The sequence below is a fragment of the Phaseolus vulgaris genome, chromosome 11, assembly GCF_000499845.2.
Source record: "Phaseolus vulgaris cultivar G19833 chromosome 11, P. vulgaris v2.0, whole genome shotgun sequence".
Classification (NCBI taxonomy): Eukaryota; Viridiplantae; Streptophyta; class Magnoliopsida; order Fabales; family Fabaceae; genus Phaseolus; species Phaseolus vulgaris.
Window position 1 is genome coordinate 3,746,286 of NC_023749.2, and position 16,750 is coordinate 3,763,035.

Consider the following 16,750-nt stretch of genomic DNA (forward strand, 5'->3'; position numbering starts at 1 on the left):
TTTTTATATTATGTATTGTTTACATTCATGTTTTAAATTTATGGATTAATTGTATGCCTTTTCATGACAAGTTTTAATTTAATTTGACAATTGTGTTATTTTTTTATTTTATTCAAAATTGGTTTTGTTTTTGAACAATATTTATTGTCAATGCATAAATGTATGTAAAAAAATAAAGGATGTATGACAATATCTTTGGTAGTAATAACTCATATAGTCAAAAAAAGTAAAACATTCTAAATAATATATAACAATTTATTCTTTGTATTTTTGGATTGTACAATCTGAAATACAAAATTTGCATTCTAGATTATATTCCCAATTGTATCTGACAAAAAAAAACATGTATAATTTTAGAAATATATACAAATATGAGTATGTATACAATTTATGTCTTAGACGAATTAAAAGTACAAAATGTATTATCGATGCAATTGGAATGCATGTGGATTAAATAATGTCATTGTTTTTCTTTGTTATTTAAATATAAGTGTTTTTGGGTGGATATCACTTAATCGACATATCACCACTTAAGCAATGTGTAATGGTTGCACCCACTGCTCACTATTGCTCAAGCGATAGTGTGGCCACTCGAATGATAAAGTGTGTAGCTCAAATGAGAGTTTGTAACTTAAGAGAGACAAAGATAGAGGTTGATATAACTTTCTTCTTTAAAAACATGTCACATGTTACTCAAGCAAAACAATAGTGGCCAAAGTGAGGTTAATGGTGATGTGCATGGATTCTACATATTTGGAGAACGAATGCATATATGTCAGGGTGCTCATGCAATGAAAGTGTCACTCAAATGACAACATAATGATAATTGCGAACTTTCAATTTACTGGAAGAAATTCAACAAGTATATCACTTAAAAATTACACAAACGATTACGCGAAAAATACTTAAACAATAATCGCTCAAGTGTGGAGTACAACACTTAAGAGAGAAACACTCAAGCAACATAGTATCACTTAAGCAATGATGTCAATTCTCAGTCAAGGAAGCAAGGTTGTTCAAGTAAGAGAAAACTCATTCAAGCAGCTTATTGTTGTGATGATGTATATATGTTTGTTGGCATGTGTTGCACTAAGTATTTGATGGTGTATAAATTGATGGATTAATGATATATATTTTTAAGATATGTGGTTAATTAGTGTGTGATATGTGTAATGATATGCATACAATGAACACAATAAATGTGAGATTATTGTTGATGTATGTATATATAAAGTGATATATATGTGTGTGCGCGTGTGTATACTTATGTATGATTATATCTTTATAACATATCATGACATGTACTTGACATAACAAAATATGACATTAGACTCATGGTAGTGACATGATTACTGTATAAGAACATTTTTATATGTATTATTTTATAATATATAAATATTCATTTGAAAACTTAATGTTGTTATGTAGATTTATCATGTATTGTCAATTAGAATATAAACAATAAACCATGTACATCATCTCTCCATAAAATTTAATTAGAAAAAAAAAATGTAAAAAATGAAATTAATTTATTTATAAATTAAAACTAAATTATATATAAATTAATGTGTAAAAACTTTATACATTATATAATTTTAAAATTTTATCATAATTTAATTTAAAATCATATAAATATTTTTTTTATTTGAAGACTTAATCAGAATTTTCTCAAAAAGAATATTTGTTTAGAAATTTGATATCAATTAAGCATAATATTAATATATAGTACATATGTAAAAATAACTCTTATTTTCTAAGTTAATTTTGTAAAAATAAGTTAAACTTAAAATTGCTTCGTATGATTGAATGTATCGAGTTACCAATTATAAGATCAATAACTTATTTCTTAAAACTATCTCTTCAATATGTCCTTTCTCTTTATTCACTCCCCCTTCCTCCATTCCACCTCTTTCTTTTGTCTTTACTATTTCCTTCAAATATAAAACAAGTTAATATATATATCATATTTCAAATTACTAAAAATTATTTCATATTTTTTTGTTGTCAAATATTTTAGTCTCGGTAATATCTAATATACAAATAGTCTTATCTAGACTAAAATTTAAAGTTTAAGAAATTTAAATTAATTTATTAAAACAAAATATTTAAAAAGTATAAAATATAAAATTTCATGTAATTGTATATCTTGTCATCATAAAACCCAAACCAGAACACGTATTAAACTACTTGAGGTTCTAAGCAACTTTTGAATATATACTCACAAATAAATGACCACATATACATAAAAATCAACCTGCTAAAAATTGGTTCATGCCTGCATTTGGTTGTAAATTAATATTTAAATTGTTTCTCTTTCTTATTACTTTTTTCCCAGTAAATTTTGCTATTGGTTCATACTTTGTGGGTTTTACTTCAAGCCAGAATTTATTCTGTGCAATTATGGAAGCTTTGCCATGGTGCAAATTTCTTTTTTGATCAACTCGTTTTAAGTGCTTATATATATATATATGCAGCAATTTTTTGCTTTATTCTATACCCATCATCACTCTGAGAGAGTACTGCTCTTGCATCAGATCGCAGAGAAGTGGCAAAAAGAAGGTCGTAAAGGGTGAACTTTCACTCTTTTCAGTGTAAAGATCGATGTCTACTATGCAAGAACAAGGCTTAGAAACAGTGGTAAAGGGATCAAAGTGTGAAGAGTGTGGGAACCAAGCCAAAAAGGACTGTGCCTACTCAAGGTGCAGAACCTGCTGCAAGAACAAAGGCTTCAAGTGCCAAACTCATATCAGAAGCACTTGGATTCCTGTGGATAGAAGACGCCACAAAGTGGAGCACCAACCTCTCACCACTAATCTTCAGCAGGGAGATATTCCTAAAAGGCACAAGCACAACCCATATTCAAGTACTGTATATACATATATATGCATTTCTCCACTGCATAAACCAAATTAACATCCATACATATACATATATAATACAGCCCTAACACCTTCATTTTCCTTAATTCTGCTGTTTTATTCCATCTCTCAAAAACATCATCATACATACTCATAAAATCAACCACATACCCTATTTTCATATATCATTTGGTATCAGAATTAGTGCTCCTTTTTTGTTTGCTTTTTCTTGTTCATTTTATGTATCCAAATTTGGTGATATGTGTGTGTATATATATATATCAGTGATTTGTCTAATTCAGGCTTGGAGTTCAAATTTCCAGCTGTTACAAGTTCCATGGCGTCATTCAGCTGTGTTCAGGTGCGTTCTATGGATGACACGGTTAATGAAACCGCGTATCAAACTTCTGTGAACATTGGAGGACACGTGTTTAGTGGTTTTCTCTATGATCAAGGTCCTGAACAAAGCTTCAACGCTAAGGGTGACAACCCTTTTGATCAACAACACGATCTCAATCTTAGGAGTGTTTCACTCCACACTCGTGATGGTGCAAGTGCAACTATGCCTCCACTCTCACTCACTGCTTCTCAAGAACCATTTTTTATTCCACACCATTCATTTCCCCTAGCTTCCTTCAGACCTGATCTGACATACTTGTCACACCCAAAACCGTAATTTTTCAGGATACAAAGAAAATGAGATCAGAGGGCATATTTAGATGCGGGGAAAGAAGAGAATGGAACAGAATACTTACTATTTTAATTCAGCTAGAGCCTTCTTCGAGGACTTTTGTTCAACGTAGACTAAGGGAGCTTGTTGTTGTTTTGGTTGAAAAACTTGTATTATATATATTATTATACATTTGTTAAGTTTGGTTTTTGATTTAATTAGCGTGCAGCACATGCCCCTACTTATATAGGTTTGGCAGCTTTGTCTTCTTGTTTTGATGTAATTCACTTTTTACATCTTTGTTAATCATAATGTTCCTACTTCTACTCTCTTTTGTCGCCATCATGCTGTAAGCAACAAAGTTGGGACAAATTGCCAAGTCTTCATTATCATCCATATTTAATTCTACACAAATAATGACACTTCACAACAATTTGTTTAGTGTGTCTTGTCAATAAGCTGCATCAAACCCAATGTTTCTAGATGGGAACAAACAATAACATAACTTACCATCATATTAATTTACGGTGTAGACTCTTTGTTATGAGTGATTAGGGTTGAAGTTTGTCAGATTCTATTTCTCTCATTCTCACTTCTTACCGTTCAACTAAGTAACGTATCTAATTCTGTTAATATAGTAGTGGGAAATATTTAGATTGCGATGGTTAGTGATATTTAGTGTATTAGGAATAAAGTCATTTTTCAAGGTGAAGTGATGAATCATTAAAAGACTTTCTCTTTGGCTCAACTGAAAGTTTGATCTTTGACTACTTCTAAAACTTTTTCTGCTTGTTTTTCGTTTCTCAGATTGTGTGTTTTTAGACTTGGGGTTCTTTTAGAATAATTTGATTGGTTTTAGAGTAGTTTGGTTGATTTTGTGTTGACTAGTTGTTTTGGTTTGTTGTATAAGGAATAGATCACCCTGAAGTGAGTCGTTTTTATTTATTTATTATTGTTGATAAAAAAAGTCAATAAAGATTTTTCAAAGCGGTAGGTGCTTTTGTTTGTTTCGATGACATTGCATTGAACACAATTCACACAATTCCAAAAGGTCGTTCTTTTTCTTTTGCCTCCACAGAACGAGGATGCGTAATTCACCTAATTATTAACTTGCAATATGAATACGAATCTGCATTTATTCTGTGTCCTCTCCTTGCTCGAAACGCGGTTCAAATCAAGATAAACGACTTGTATAAACGCTATTTTTTTTATGAGTTCCAATGGTATACATACACATGTGAAACCTAGCTTTCATATTTTGCAGAAATATAAGCATATACATGCACCTCATAAACACAGACATGTCCATGTACTATAAAGGAATAAACATATACGAACAAATATGAAGGAAGCTTAAGAAGAAGGGAAGAATCATCCGTAACCCTAATAAATAATTTAAAACAATCGAGTTTGCACAAAAGAAGGTATGAAATGAGAAGCATCTTGTGAAACTTAGTTTGAAGTTAGCTTTTACAGTAAAGTACTAGATAAACCACAAGTGCGCTCAAACTTTTTATAGAAAAAGATGCACTCACTAACTATAGGGAATACTCGTACAAACCTCACGAATATATCCTTTACATCTATACTTCAATATATATATATAAAGCCATATATGTACCTAACAGATATACGACTTGCTAATTCTGGTTCGTCATGATTTCAAAATCCTAGTTTTCTCATGATGAATATTTAACAAATTTGGTTCAGATATTGCTAACGTTTAATTGACATCAGAACGAAAAAAATATACGAGAAAATCAACTTTCTTTAAAGTTGGTGGCAATGAAATCGCAAATGTCTTTCGGCAAAGCTTTTAACTAAGAATAATATAATATATACATATATTATTTGCAGTATAATAAGAGGAAGATGGGACGTCATGTTGGGGATCCCACGTCGACTAGAGATGAAAACATTTCATTGTATATAAGTGGGTGCAAACCTCAATCTCATGAGTCGGTTTTATGAGATTGAATTAGGCTTAAAGTCCACTTCGTAATCTAGTATCAAAGTCATTTAAAACCTATTCTAGCAAGTGTTTGTTGAGTTAGACTTAAAGTTCACTTCGTAATCTGGTATCAGAGTCATTTAAAACCTATCCTCATTTAAAGCCTATCATAGCAAGTGTTGGTTGAATTAAGCTAAAAGTCCACTTCGTAATACGCTATACAACATTTGTTGGAACGTGAATTCATGAACCTTAACTCTTGAATATGTTGCGACTAGACCAGTCAAAACAGATGAGTGCTCGAAAATGATTTTCTTTCTGAAAAATAAATCAGTTTATAGTGTATTTATGGTTGCTTTCGTTGCCCTATTTTTGGCTCTTGTACACACATCAACGTATTGCTCATTTGATTCTTATATATAACATATTATGCGAAAAGTAGCATAGGAAGTATGTTTTGATGCTTTATTTAATCTAATTCACCATTCATTAGATGCTGATCCAATCACCTCAAATATTATATTATGTAAAATGTCAATATCACCCAAAAGAAGCTTAAGCCTTTAAACCCAAAGTGTTTTAAAATTGATGGCAATTATTGTATAGTTGTATCAACATTATTTTATAGTTGTTCATTGAGAAGATTTTTTTAAAATTGTACCGAAAGTATATCGACCTCTTGTTAAAGTGTTAAGACACTGAGTAATTTTATTTTTAGTAATCATAAGAGGAAGGAGATGAAGTTATCTTGGAGTCACTTTCAATCTAGTTTTTTATTTTTGGATTTGATTTTTGAAATGATATGTTGACAAAATTAGCCAAAAATAATAATAAAATTATCCACTGAAGTAGCTAACAAATACAAAACTATAGAAATTTACACGTTCAAATACTTTTTTATAAAAATATATTGTAGAATATTTTCAATTTATTTTTTAATTATTTTAAACTCCTATAAATTTTTTCTATGATCAATTATTTTTTCAGCTTCAAATTTTTTTATCGTATATTCCATTATTAATCTCGTACGATATCTTCAAATATTTTCAATTAAGATTAAAGTAAAAATGTCTCACCTAAGTAAATACCATATTGTTTAGTTTGTATGATGGTTAATAAAATATACTTTATCTAAAAATGAAAAATACGTACTTAAAAGTGCATAATTTATTCCTAAGCAAAAAAGAGAGTGTATAATATGTAATTGGGAGAAGAAGTAGCAAACGACTCACACAAAACTATTTTAATGTTAAAATGAAAGTGAATCTCTTTGAAGTAACACCAACAATTTCAATTAATAACATTAGGTTTTTGTTAGTTTTATAAATATTATTTATCATGAACTCAATGTTAAACGAATTCAATAGTTCCACTCAATTATAGTGTGTCGAAAAGCCAGCACCACCAACCCGATCTTCCATGGAAGTTTGCGCTTTTAAATAAATCTTGCAAGGGCAATTTTGATTTCAGAATGTATGGAGGTGCAGGTTTAAATTGAGGAGTACAGTACGCAGTTGCCTATATTTTATACGACAACCTCAAGGCCCAGATTAAAGCCCACAAGTTTTGGCGGGAATACACAAATCATTCCCCGCCATATCTTCCCGTTATTGACCACTACTCACCACTTACGGCGCTTTCTGTATCACGCACACTCTTTCTTCTGTGTCTGAATTTCTCCGAGCACACCAAATCCATGGCTTCCGATTCTTCTCCGAATTTCAACCACGGTTAGTATAGCTCATCTCTCTGTCGCTTCTTGCGGTTTTCGTTTTCCGAATTTTCTGATTTGGTAATTTATTATAACCTCTTTTCTATTAGGTCCTTCTTCCCCCGACGACTCCCTTTCCAGCCCTATTGGCAACACGTTCTCGTCGCCGGGAAGTAGGCGCCGCCGCCGATCCTCCACCCCGTCCGCATCCGCCACTCCGTCGGAGCGCCGCTCTCGATTTGCCTCCTCCGAAGCCACTCCAACCGCGCCGCGCTCCCGCCAGAGCGTCGGCGGACGCGTTCCCGCCACACCTACATCCACCACCGATGACGTGCCAGCCTCTTCTGACGGCGGCGATGGCTACGACATGGACGACGCCAGGCCCACCTTCGTGTGGGGCACCAGCATAAGCGTGGAAGACGTGAACGATGCGATTCACAGGTTTTTGAGGGACTTTAGAGAGGCGTCTTCGTCACAGGCTGACGATAATGGGTTGCACTTGCACACCGAAGGGAAGTATGAGAAATTGATCAGACAGGTTATTGAAGTTGAAGGAGATTCTCTTGACGTTAATGCGCGCGACGTGTTTGATCATGATCCTGATTTGTACACCAAGATGGTTAGATACCCTCTTGAGGTTCTTGCTATCTTTGACTTGGTTTTGATGAACATGGTTAGCCGATTGAAGCCCATGTCTGAGAAGCACATTCAGACTCGGATTTTCAATCTCAAAAGCTCAACCTCAATGAGAAATTTGAACCCTTCTGGTGAGCTTTTATTCCATCATTCGTAACTATGTCTTATTGTTCGCAACTGGGCTGATATAACTATACGATGTCAATTTTTTTGTAGATATTGAGAGGATGGTGTCATTGAAAGGAATGATTATAAGGTGTAGTTCAATTATACCTGAAATTAGGGAAGCTATATTTAGGTGTCTTGTGTGTGGATTTTGCTGTGACCCAATTCCGGTGGAGAGAGGTAATTTTAATGGGATGTTTCTGCTTATTACTTAGTGAGTGACCATTTACTGTCTTTTTTACTTATTTAATGTTTTGCTGACTATTATGATTTGTAGGACGAATAACGGAGCCCACTATATGTTTGAGGGAAGAGTGCCAATCCAGGAATTCCATGACACTTGTTCACAACCGATGCAGGTAATGCAAATATTTACTTTATATGTATAAGGAAAAGCTTGTAAGCTAACAAATTGAAATGGAGAGTCTTTCCTTTACATGTATACGGAAACACTTGTAATTTAACAATTTGAAAGGCAGAATACCGCCTCTTTATGTGTAAGCAAAAACTTGGTATATAACAATTTGATATAGAGATCTTCTTCTTGACTAGAGTGATGTGTTATGGTTTTGATTGAGCAAAATTCTGAAAGACATCTTTTATTTATTTTTCTCCACTGATTCGGTTCCTTTATTTGCTTTTTCTCAATCTGGGATAACATGTTTTTCTGGCAAAGCAAAAGACACGTGAATAACTTGCAGCAAGACTTAGGCTTCTGAATCGGTTGTTATCCACCAGTAAACTCACCTACTTCTAAACACCTTTTGAAACAAACAAACTAACTAATAATGCTTATTTTGCTTTGGTTACGTTATGGTTTTATTATTGTTGTAAGGATTATTTCTATGTCAATAAACATAATCAGCCTGCTTTAAATTTAAATTAAATTTAACTTTCTGTTTAGTCCACTGTCTTTCAAGTCTCAGCCTAATTTGTGTCAAAGGTTTAACTGAGTTGAATCTAAAGGTTGAGAACCATGCTTCCATTTTAAGAGGTTCAGATAATTACTGTGCCTTAAAAATAAATTTAATTGAAGTCCAATGGGTACTGGGTAGAATTAAGTGATGGGAATAAAGGGAATCTTTGGCAGTCTGACCCTGTTTTACATATTTATTTTTTGTGTTACTATTTTTATGTGTATTTTTTTTCTTCTACGACCAGGTTTACTGATAAGCAAATTGTGAGGCTTCAGGAGACACCTGACGAGATACCTGAAGGAGGAACACCTCACACAGTTAGCTTGCTGCTGCATGATAAACTGGTGGATATTGGAAAGCCAGGTGACAGAGTTGAGGTGAGACCTTAGTGATGTACTGATGTACTTGTGACAGCTATATGTCTTTAAGATTGTTTAATCATGCCATCGAATGTTTTGTTTTTTTATCAGGTGACTGGTATTTATAGGGCTATGACTGTTAGGGTTGGACCAACTCAGAGGACTGTTAAGTCATTGTTCAAGGTATGTGCTAAATGTTCTTATCTCATTTACACTTATTATGCTGTCTAACTGATGTTTTTATTTTGTCCTCTTGATGTTGTAGACATATATTGATTGTCTTCACATAAAGAAGACCCATAAGTCCAGGATGCAGGTAGAGGATGCTATGGATATTGATAGTGGCCCTGGCAGAAATGAAGATGGTGTCTTCTTTGAAGAAGAAAAAGTACAGTTTGTATATATTTACTAGAAAATCCAGTGCTTGCTTTCTCACTTGCTAATTGTATGCTTGTCTGAGTTGCAGGTGGCTCGACTGAAGGAGATCTCAAAACGGCCAGATATATATGAAATACTGACAAAGTCATTGGCACCAAACATTTGGGAGCTAGATGACGTGAAGAAAGGTCTTCTTTGTCAGGTTAGGCATATTTTAGTTATGCATTCATTGATTACTTACCAATTTTCTGAGGGTGCTAATATATATTTGGCTGCAGCTTTTTGGTGGCAATGCATTGAAATTAGCTTCTGGTGCCAGCTTCCGTGGTGATATAAATATTCTCCTTGTTGGTGATCCTGGGACAAGCAAGTCCCAGCTACTTCAATACATACACAAACTATCTCCACGTGGCATTTACACCAGTGGAAGGGGAAGCTCTGCAGTTGGACTGACTGCATATGTAGCCAAGGACCCCGAGACAGGAGAAACTGTATGGACCATTAATATGATTTTTTACTGCCTTCTAAGTATTTAACACGGTGGAACCTGATATTTATGCTTATGATTCAGGTTCTTGAGAGTGGTGCCCTTGTTTTGAGTGACCGAGGTATCTGTTGTATTGATGAATTTGACAAAATGTCTGACAATGCAAGGAGCATGTTACATGAGGTTGATTACATTCGTCATCTGCCTATCTTAGCCAATGAAGTATTCTGCAGTCATATACATGTTTTTCCTTCAAAATTTGTCTTTGTTGAAAATTATGCTACAATTTTTACAGGCTAGGTGTCTCAGCTGACTATTTAGTGACTAATGCACTTGTCTCTGTTTAATCCAGGTGATGGAACAACAAACCGTTTCAATAGCAAAGGCAGGTATAATTGCTTCCCTCAATGCTAGGACTTCGGTGTTGGCTTGTGCAAATCCCAGTGGTTCAAGATATAATCCTCGCTTGTCTGTCATTGACAACATACACCTTCCTCCCACACTTCTGTCCAGGTAGACATTGCCCATAAGCTGTGATAACTAGATTATGGGTCTGACCGCACATTTATGCTATCTCCCATCTAGGCATCTTAAATCTATTAGCTATGTTGTATACGGTGGTAGCCTCTAATATTTTTTTATTCATTTGTTAAGAGCACAATAAATATTAAACATGCTTTATTAAATTTATTAATTCTCTTCAACACACAATAGTGCGAGAAGTAGGGGTTAAAATAAAGTGTCATTGAACTATCATGCAGGTTTGATTTAATCTACTTGATCCTTGACAAGGCTGATGAGCAGACTGACAGGCGCCTTGCCAAACATATTGTGGCTCTACACTTTGAGAATCCCGAGGTCTAGAAAACTTGCAATCATTTTATTCAATGTGAAGATCCAAATTTAAGCGTTTTTACCCACATTGTTCTGTGTCTGTGTTATACAGAATATGGAGCACGACGTGTTGGATATTTCTACATTAACAGATTATGTTAGCTATGCCCGAAAGCACATACACCCTCAGCTTTCTGATGAAGCTGCTGAAGAGTTGACTAGAGGTTATGTGGAAATAAGAAGAAGAGGAAATTTTCCTGGGAGTAGCAAAAAGGTAATGTTTTTCTCTTCAAAATAATTTCGTCCTTTGTAATAGTGCTTGTTGCATGGAACTAATTTTTATTCTTTAAAATATTACTTAATAGCTAAGCAATCAGTTTAGAGAACAAGTTCACCGATTTTGCTGTAACTCTATTAGAGTAATTATTCTCTCTTGGATATGGTATAACCATATTGATAGCTGACTGCACGGTTCTTGAAAGTTGCAAAAGGGAGAAAAAATTCATTTAGACTTCATATGCGTAGGATGTGTATAGATTAATTGGGAAAGAAGGAAAACTCTTTTATTCATATATCAGAACTTATCTTAAAAACAAGATACAACCTATATATATATATATACATATACATATATATACACATAAATATAGGAAAAGAAAGGAATGTAAAATCTACAGGAAAAACTAACTGTTATCTGTAAACTGACAAAACAGAAAGCAGAGGTTCTTAACTCAGAAAAGAATGGCGTGCATGATATGTCACCAATATTGTGTTTTTTGGTATTGATATCTGTGATATGAATGAATTAATTTGCGATGTTGGAATTGTGAGGATTTTTGTTTATATTTTATAATGTTTCTCTCACGTGTTTGCTCAATCTTACCAATCTATTTAACAGGTGATAACAGCGACTCCGAGGCAGATTGAGAGTCTGATTCGTCTAAGTGAAGCATTGGCTCGGATTCGCTTTTCGGAATGGGTTAGTAACACTCAATTTTCTCATGATGTACATATATGGAGTAGTATACATAACTATTCAATAACCTGATGCATACAGGTCGAAAAGGATGATGTAGCGGAGGCTTTCCGGCTTTTGGAAGTTGCAATGCAGCAGTCTGCAACGGATCATTCTACTGGTAGGTTTCATATCTAACCTAGTTCTTAAATTTCACCTGGAAAATAATTAAATGAAAATGTGTTTAATTATCATATAATATTTTCCTCTTTACAGGAACCATTGATATGGATCTTATTACTACTGGAGTGTCGGCAAGTGAGAGGATTAGGAGAGAAAGTTTGCTACAAGCAACTCGCAACTTAATCATGGAGAAGATGCAGATTGGGGGACCTTCTATGCGGTTAATAGAGGTATTGTTGTTTGTTCTATATAAAATATACACTATTTAGATTATGTAGTTTCCTATGATTTTTTATTAATACAATTAAAATTATCATGCAGTTATTGGAAGAATTAAAGAAGCAGGATACGGGTGTTAGCGAAGTTCATCTCAATGATGTAAGCCTGTCATTTTCCCTTTTAACCTTATTTTACGCACGTCCCATTTCAAAGGATAAGCTAAACTAAAGGGTTAATTTTTGTTAATGCAGCTAAGAAATGCTATAGCTAACTTGGCTACAGAAGGATTTGTTACAATGCACGGTGATAGCGTAAAAAGATCTTAACAACAGGAGGCAGGCTCTAGCAGGGTCTGTTGTTTTTTCTCCTTTAGTTTTTAGATTGTGTTCAAAAGCCTTCTTAACAGTATGTATCTGGTGCTCATGTTTAGTACATATATATATAGGCATCTTCAGAGTTATTTTGTTTTCTTTTTTATTTTTCCTTTATCCCAGGTAACGATGCTAATCAGACATCTCATGTTATAATTCAACATCGACATCTTAACAAAATCAATTTATTAACTTGGGATTTTCTCAAGTAGAAGAGTTTTAGTTTCTGATAAAATAGCAGGACAGTTCACTTGTGTTCTTGTTTTTGTTGTTTTAATTAGACAATTTTGGCCTCTGTAGTTTTAGTTGTATGATTTTGGTTTATATATTTAGGAAATAAATATTTAATTATTTCATTTTAGTCTAGTCATTTGAAAAAAAAGTAATTGTACTTCATTGTTATCCTTTACATTCTGATAATATGATAATTCAATTAGTTAATTTTAAATTTAAGCTGGTTAGTGCATTTTTGTGACCTATTATTGGTATATTTTAAGTTATTTAATATTTTAGTAAGTGATTTAATTTGTAGAAACTAAAAAGTTGTTTTGGTACGAGTAAGAGAAGTTAAATAGTTAATGTCAAATTATAGATTAAAAAATAAATGTAAGTTAGTAACAGAACCAAATTTTATCTTAAAGTTCGTCAAAATCGAACATTTAAGACTGCGAGCACTATTGTTATTTTTTAAAGTATATAGGCGAAAAAACAAGTAATTAAAATTGTAAGAACAAAAGTATTCATTTATTGAGCTAAGTGGACTTAAAAGACAGTTAAGTTTATAAAGCTTTCTATTGAATGGATATTTTAAGATGCAAATATTTTTATTGCACGTTTTAAATATATTATTACACGTAAAATACTTTTTTGCTCGTAAATATGCATAAACACCACAAAGGTTGTTTTGTGAAAATTGAAAATTTATTCTTTTTTTTCTGAATGAGTGGATAAAGTGAAATTTAAAAGTTGAAAGCTTTAGGTGAATTAAGAAATGAAGTTAGGATATCATTATCAAAATAAGGTTAATTTTTTTCACATTAAAATTGTTTAAATATTTTTGTAAACATATAGCCTGTCTTTCTTCAAAGATGGACATGAAAATATATATTTTAAAAATAACTATTATAAAAAAATTATTAATAGCGGATAATTGTCTTCTCATTGTGGAATATAAATCTTCAATTGTAAAAGTTGATGGAATTACATATATTACAAATATTAATGGAATTGCAAAAGGCCAGTGTTTCATAATGTCGCATGCTTGATATGAGGAACTTTTTCCTCAAATATCATCATTTTCACTTTCAATTTATTAAGATTTAGAATTTAGTACTTAGGGTTTAAAATTTAGATTTAAAGTTTAAGATTTATGGTTTATGATTTATAGTTTAGGATTTTGGATTTAAGGTTTATATTTATTTTATTTATAACTAGCGGGCACACCGCATTTTTTATTTTTTTTATTTTTATATAATTAAATATAAAATTTAATCAAATTAAATAATATATTATTATTTGTGTTAATTTTTTATTATTTATATTTATATTTATTTTTAATTAAATATGTTTAAAATAAGATAAATAAAAGAGATAAAATATGAAGAAAATTAACAATACACAATTTCAGAATTTCAACATTAGGGTTTTTGAAGCATTGAGGAGACGGAAGACCTGGTGAAGTGGCGGTGATGAAATATTAAGGAAACGGAATAACAACAATACAGTTTCAGAATTTCAAAATTAGGATTTTGGAGACATTAACATGTTTTTATATTATTTCTCTTTCACGGTTCTCTTATATATCACTCTCTCAGAATCTCAAAATTAAGATTTTGGAGATATATGTTTTTATATTATTTCTCTCACAGTTTTTTTATATATCACTCTTTTGCCTAAAAAATAGTAAGCTTCCATAAATCTACATTTCACCCCTCTCTCTCCACTCTTTCCTAATAAAAGGCACAACTTTCTCCACTTTCCTGACAGTTAAGTGAGAACAAATAAAATAAAATTTTAAAATAAAAATATGCTTACTTAATAAAGAAGAATATCAGTTTAAAACAAAAAAAAAAAGTAACAAATTTCTCTACTCTCCTGTCAGTTAGGTGATACCAAAAAATAAAATTAACTTACCAATCTCTCTCCATTAAGTGAGAACAAATAAAATATTTTATTTAAAAATGATACTCACAAAAAAATGGATTTTTAACAATAAAAGATTTTCATCTATGACATCAAAATATATTAATTTTTTTAAAATAATATTAATTATTTATTTTAAAACATTAATAATCAACACCCTTTTTAACACTATCTTAATAATCAGCACCCTTTTTCTATAAAATCCCAAACAAACAGCGAATAAAAAAAATTAAAAAAACAAATAATAAACTTGTATCTATTGATTTTATTTTATTTTGTTAAATTCTTTTTGTTTTGAAAAAATTAAAATTTACTAACCATTTTTGTTATTACACAATTAAATATACACATTTTTATATTACAGAAATATTGAACAAAAACAGTTTAAAAAATGAATGATCCCATTAGAACTCAAATCAACTTAAAGATAATGGTATTTTTAAAAAAGGTTGGTACAGTTACGGAAAATGAGAGAGACGTAAATAATAAATTATTATAAAAGAACGAAATAAAAAGGGAAGAGGAGAGAGACTAAATAATAAATTATTATAGAAGAACCAACAGAAAGAAAAAAGATAGAAAAGGAAAAGAAGAGAGCGACGTAAATAATAAATTATTATAGAAGAACGAATTGAAAAAAAAAAGATAGAAAGGGAAGAGGAGACAAAGATGTAAATAATAAATTATTATAAAAGAACGAACCGAAACAAAAAAAAATAGAAAGGGAAGTTGTTATGGCATTAGTAAGCGGCAGTAGCGTGCACCAATGATCGAGTCACGGAGTTGCGCTTGTCTCCCTTTTAATTAGGTGTCTGACTCAGTGATGGTACCTCTGAATTGCATATGTTAAGCCTTCTTTCCAATAACTCCATCGAAACCATTTTTCATCTTCGTCACTCTCCGTTAAGAGGAAACATACTAACAAAAAGAAGGAACACTATTAAAGGACTTAAAACAAGAAGTTAATAGTTAAAGGGGGAATAGTGGAGGTTAACCCAAGAAGTGGGGAGTTAAAATATTTATGAAAGAAATTAAAAAGAATATGTTACATTTCAAAATTGTTGTCACTACTTTGGCCACTATTCACGTCTCCTAATATTTGTTTCTCTCTGTAATTTTAAAGTAAATCATATCTTTCAATTCAAACGATAATCTATTTCAAATATTTTTAAAAAGTAGAAAATGACGCAATAACCAAAATAATGAAATAAAATCAAATATTAATCTAAGGATAAAATAGGAAAAAATTTGAGAGTTAAAGAGGGAATCCCCTTTATATATAGGTATAGATATTTACTTTCATCAAAATATTTATAAAATATTTTATTTAATACTCTTTGTATTAATAGTTCTTTATAATTTTTTGTATTTTTAATTTTTAATTTTAAATTATCAAATTTTAAATTTTATTCTATTTTAATTTTATAAATATTTAAATTCATTATAAATTTTTAAATATTTAAAAGTGGAAATAGTGTTATCTAAAGAAAAAAAAGTCACAAACAAGTCGGATGGAATCAATAATTTTATTTTTTCTTTTTATTTTGTTTTAATTTGGGACTTTGAATGAGTATAAATAAAAGTTATTGTTGTACGTTTAGTAACATGATTTTATGTATCATTTAAAGTTAATATAAATTTAAACCACAAGTTTTTATTCTCTCTTTTTCTCCTTTCATTCATACATTTTTGAATTTATATCATCACGTAACACATGTTTGAATATCTATTATGTTGTGGGAAATGTCGATTATTTTTTTCTGCCAAAGAAATTCGTTCAAGATTAAGTATGTAACATCCAATATTATATAAATAATTATTATTTAATCAAAAATTGTGAGCATAATTTTTTTTAATAAGATTTTCTTAAAGAGGACATTAATTTTAATATATCCTCGTAGATATAAATGTATA

The 16,750-nt window shown here is 31.4% G+C and overlaps 2 protein-coding genes across 2 annotated transcripts; both read left to right on the forward strand.

The window, feature by feature from the left end:
• The first annotated feature begins 2,477 nt into the window (after window positions 1-2,477).
• LOC137822419 (protein SHI RELATED SEQUENCE 3) lies at window positions 2,478-3,863 on the forward strand. The gene is made up of 2 exons (XM_068627310.1): window positions 2,478-2,863; window positions 3,161-3,863. Exons 1-2 carry the CDS (start codon window positions 2,602-2,604, stop codon window positions 3,532-3,534), a joined length of 636 nt encoding a protein of 211 aa, XP_068483411.1. The 5' UTR covers window positions 2,478-2,601; the 3' UTR covers window positions 3,535-3,863.
• Window positions 3,864-7,054: 3,191 nt separating this feature from the next.
• On the forward strand, window positions 7,055-12,929 carry LOC137821745 (DNA replication licensing factor MCM4). Its single transcript, XM_068626487.1, has 18 exons — window positions 7,055-7,209; window positions 7,301-7,957; window positions 8,043-8,171; window positions 8,269-8,350; window positions 9,153-9,285; window positions 9,379-9,450; window positions 9,533-9,655; window positions 9,734-9,847; window positions 9,924-10,136; window positions 10,217-10,315; window positions 10,485-10,645; window positions 10,894-10,990; window positions 11,079-11,240; window positions 11,865-11,945; window positions 12,024-12,102; window positions 12,198-12,334; window positions 12,426-12,482; window positions 12,575-12,929. The coding sequence occupies exons 1-18, from the start codon at window positions 7,176-7,178 to the stop codon at window positions 12,647-12,649; spliced, it is 2,505 nt and encodes an 834-aa protein (XP_068482588.1). The 5' UTR covers window positions 7,055-7,175; the 3' UTR covers window positions 12,650-12,929.
• The last annotated feature ends 3,821 nt before the right edge of the window (window positions 12,930-16,750 follow it).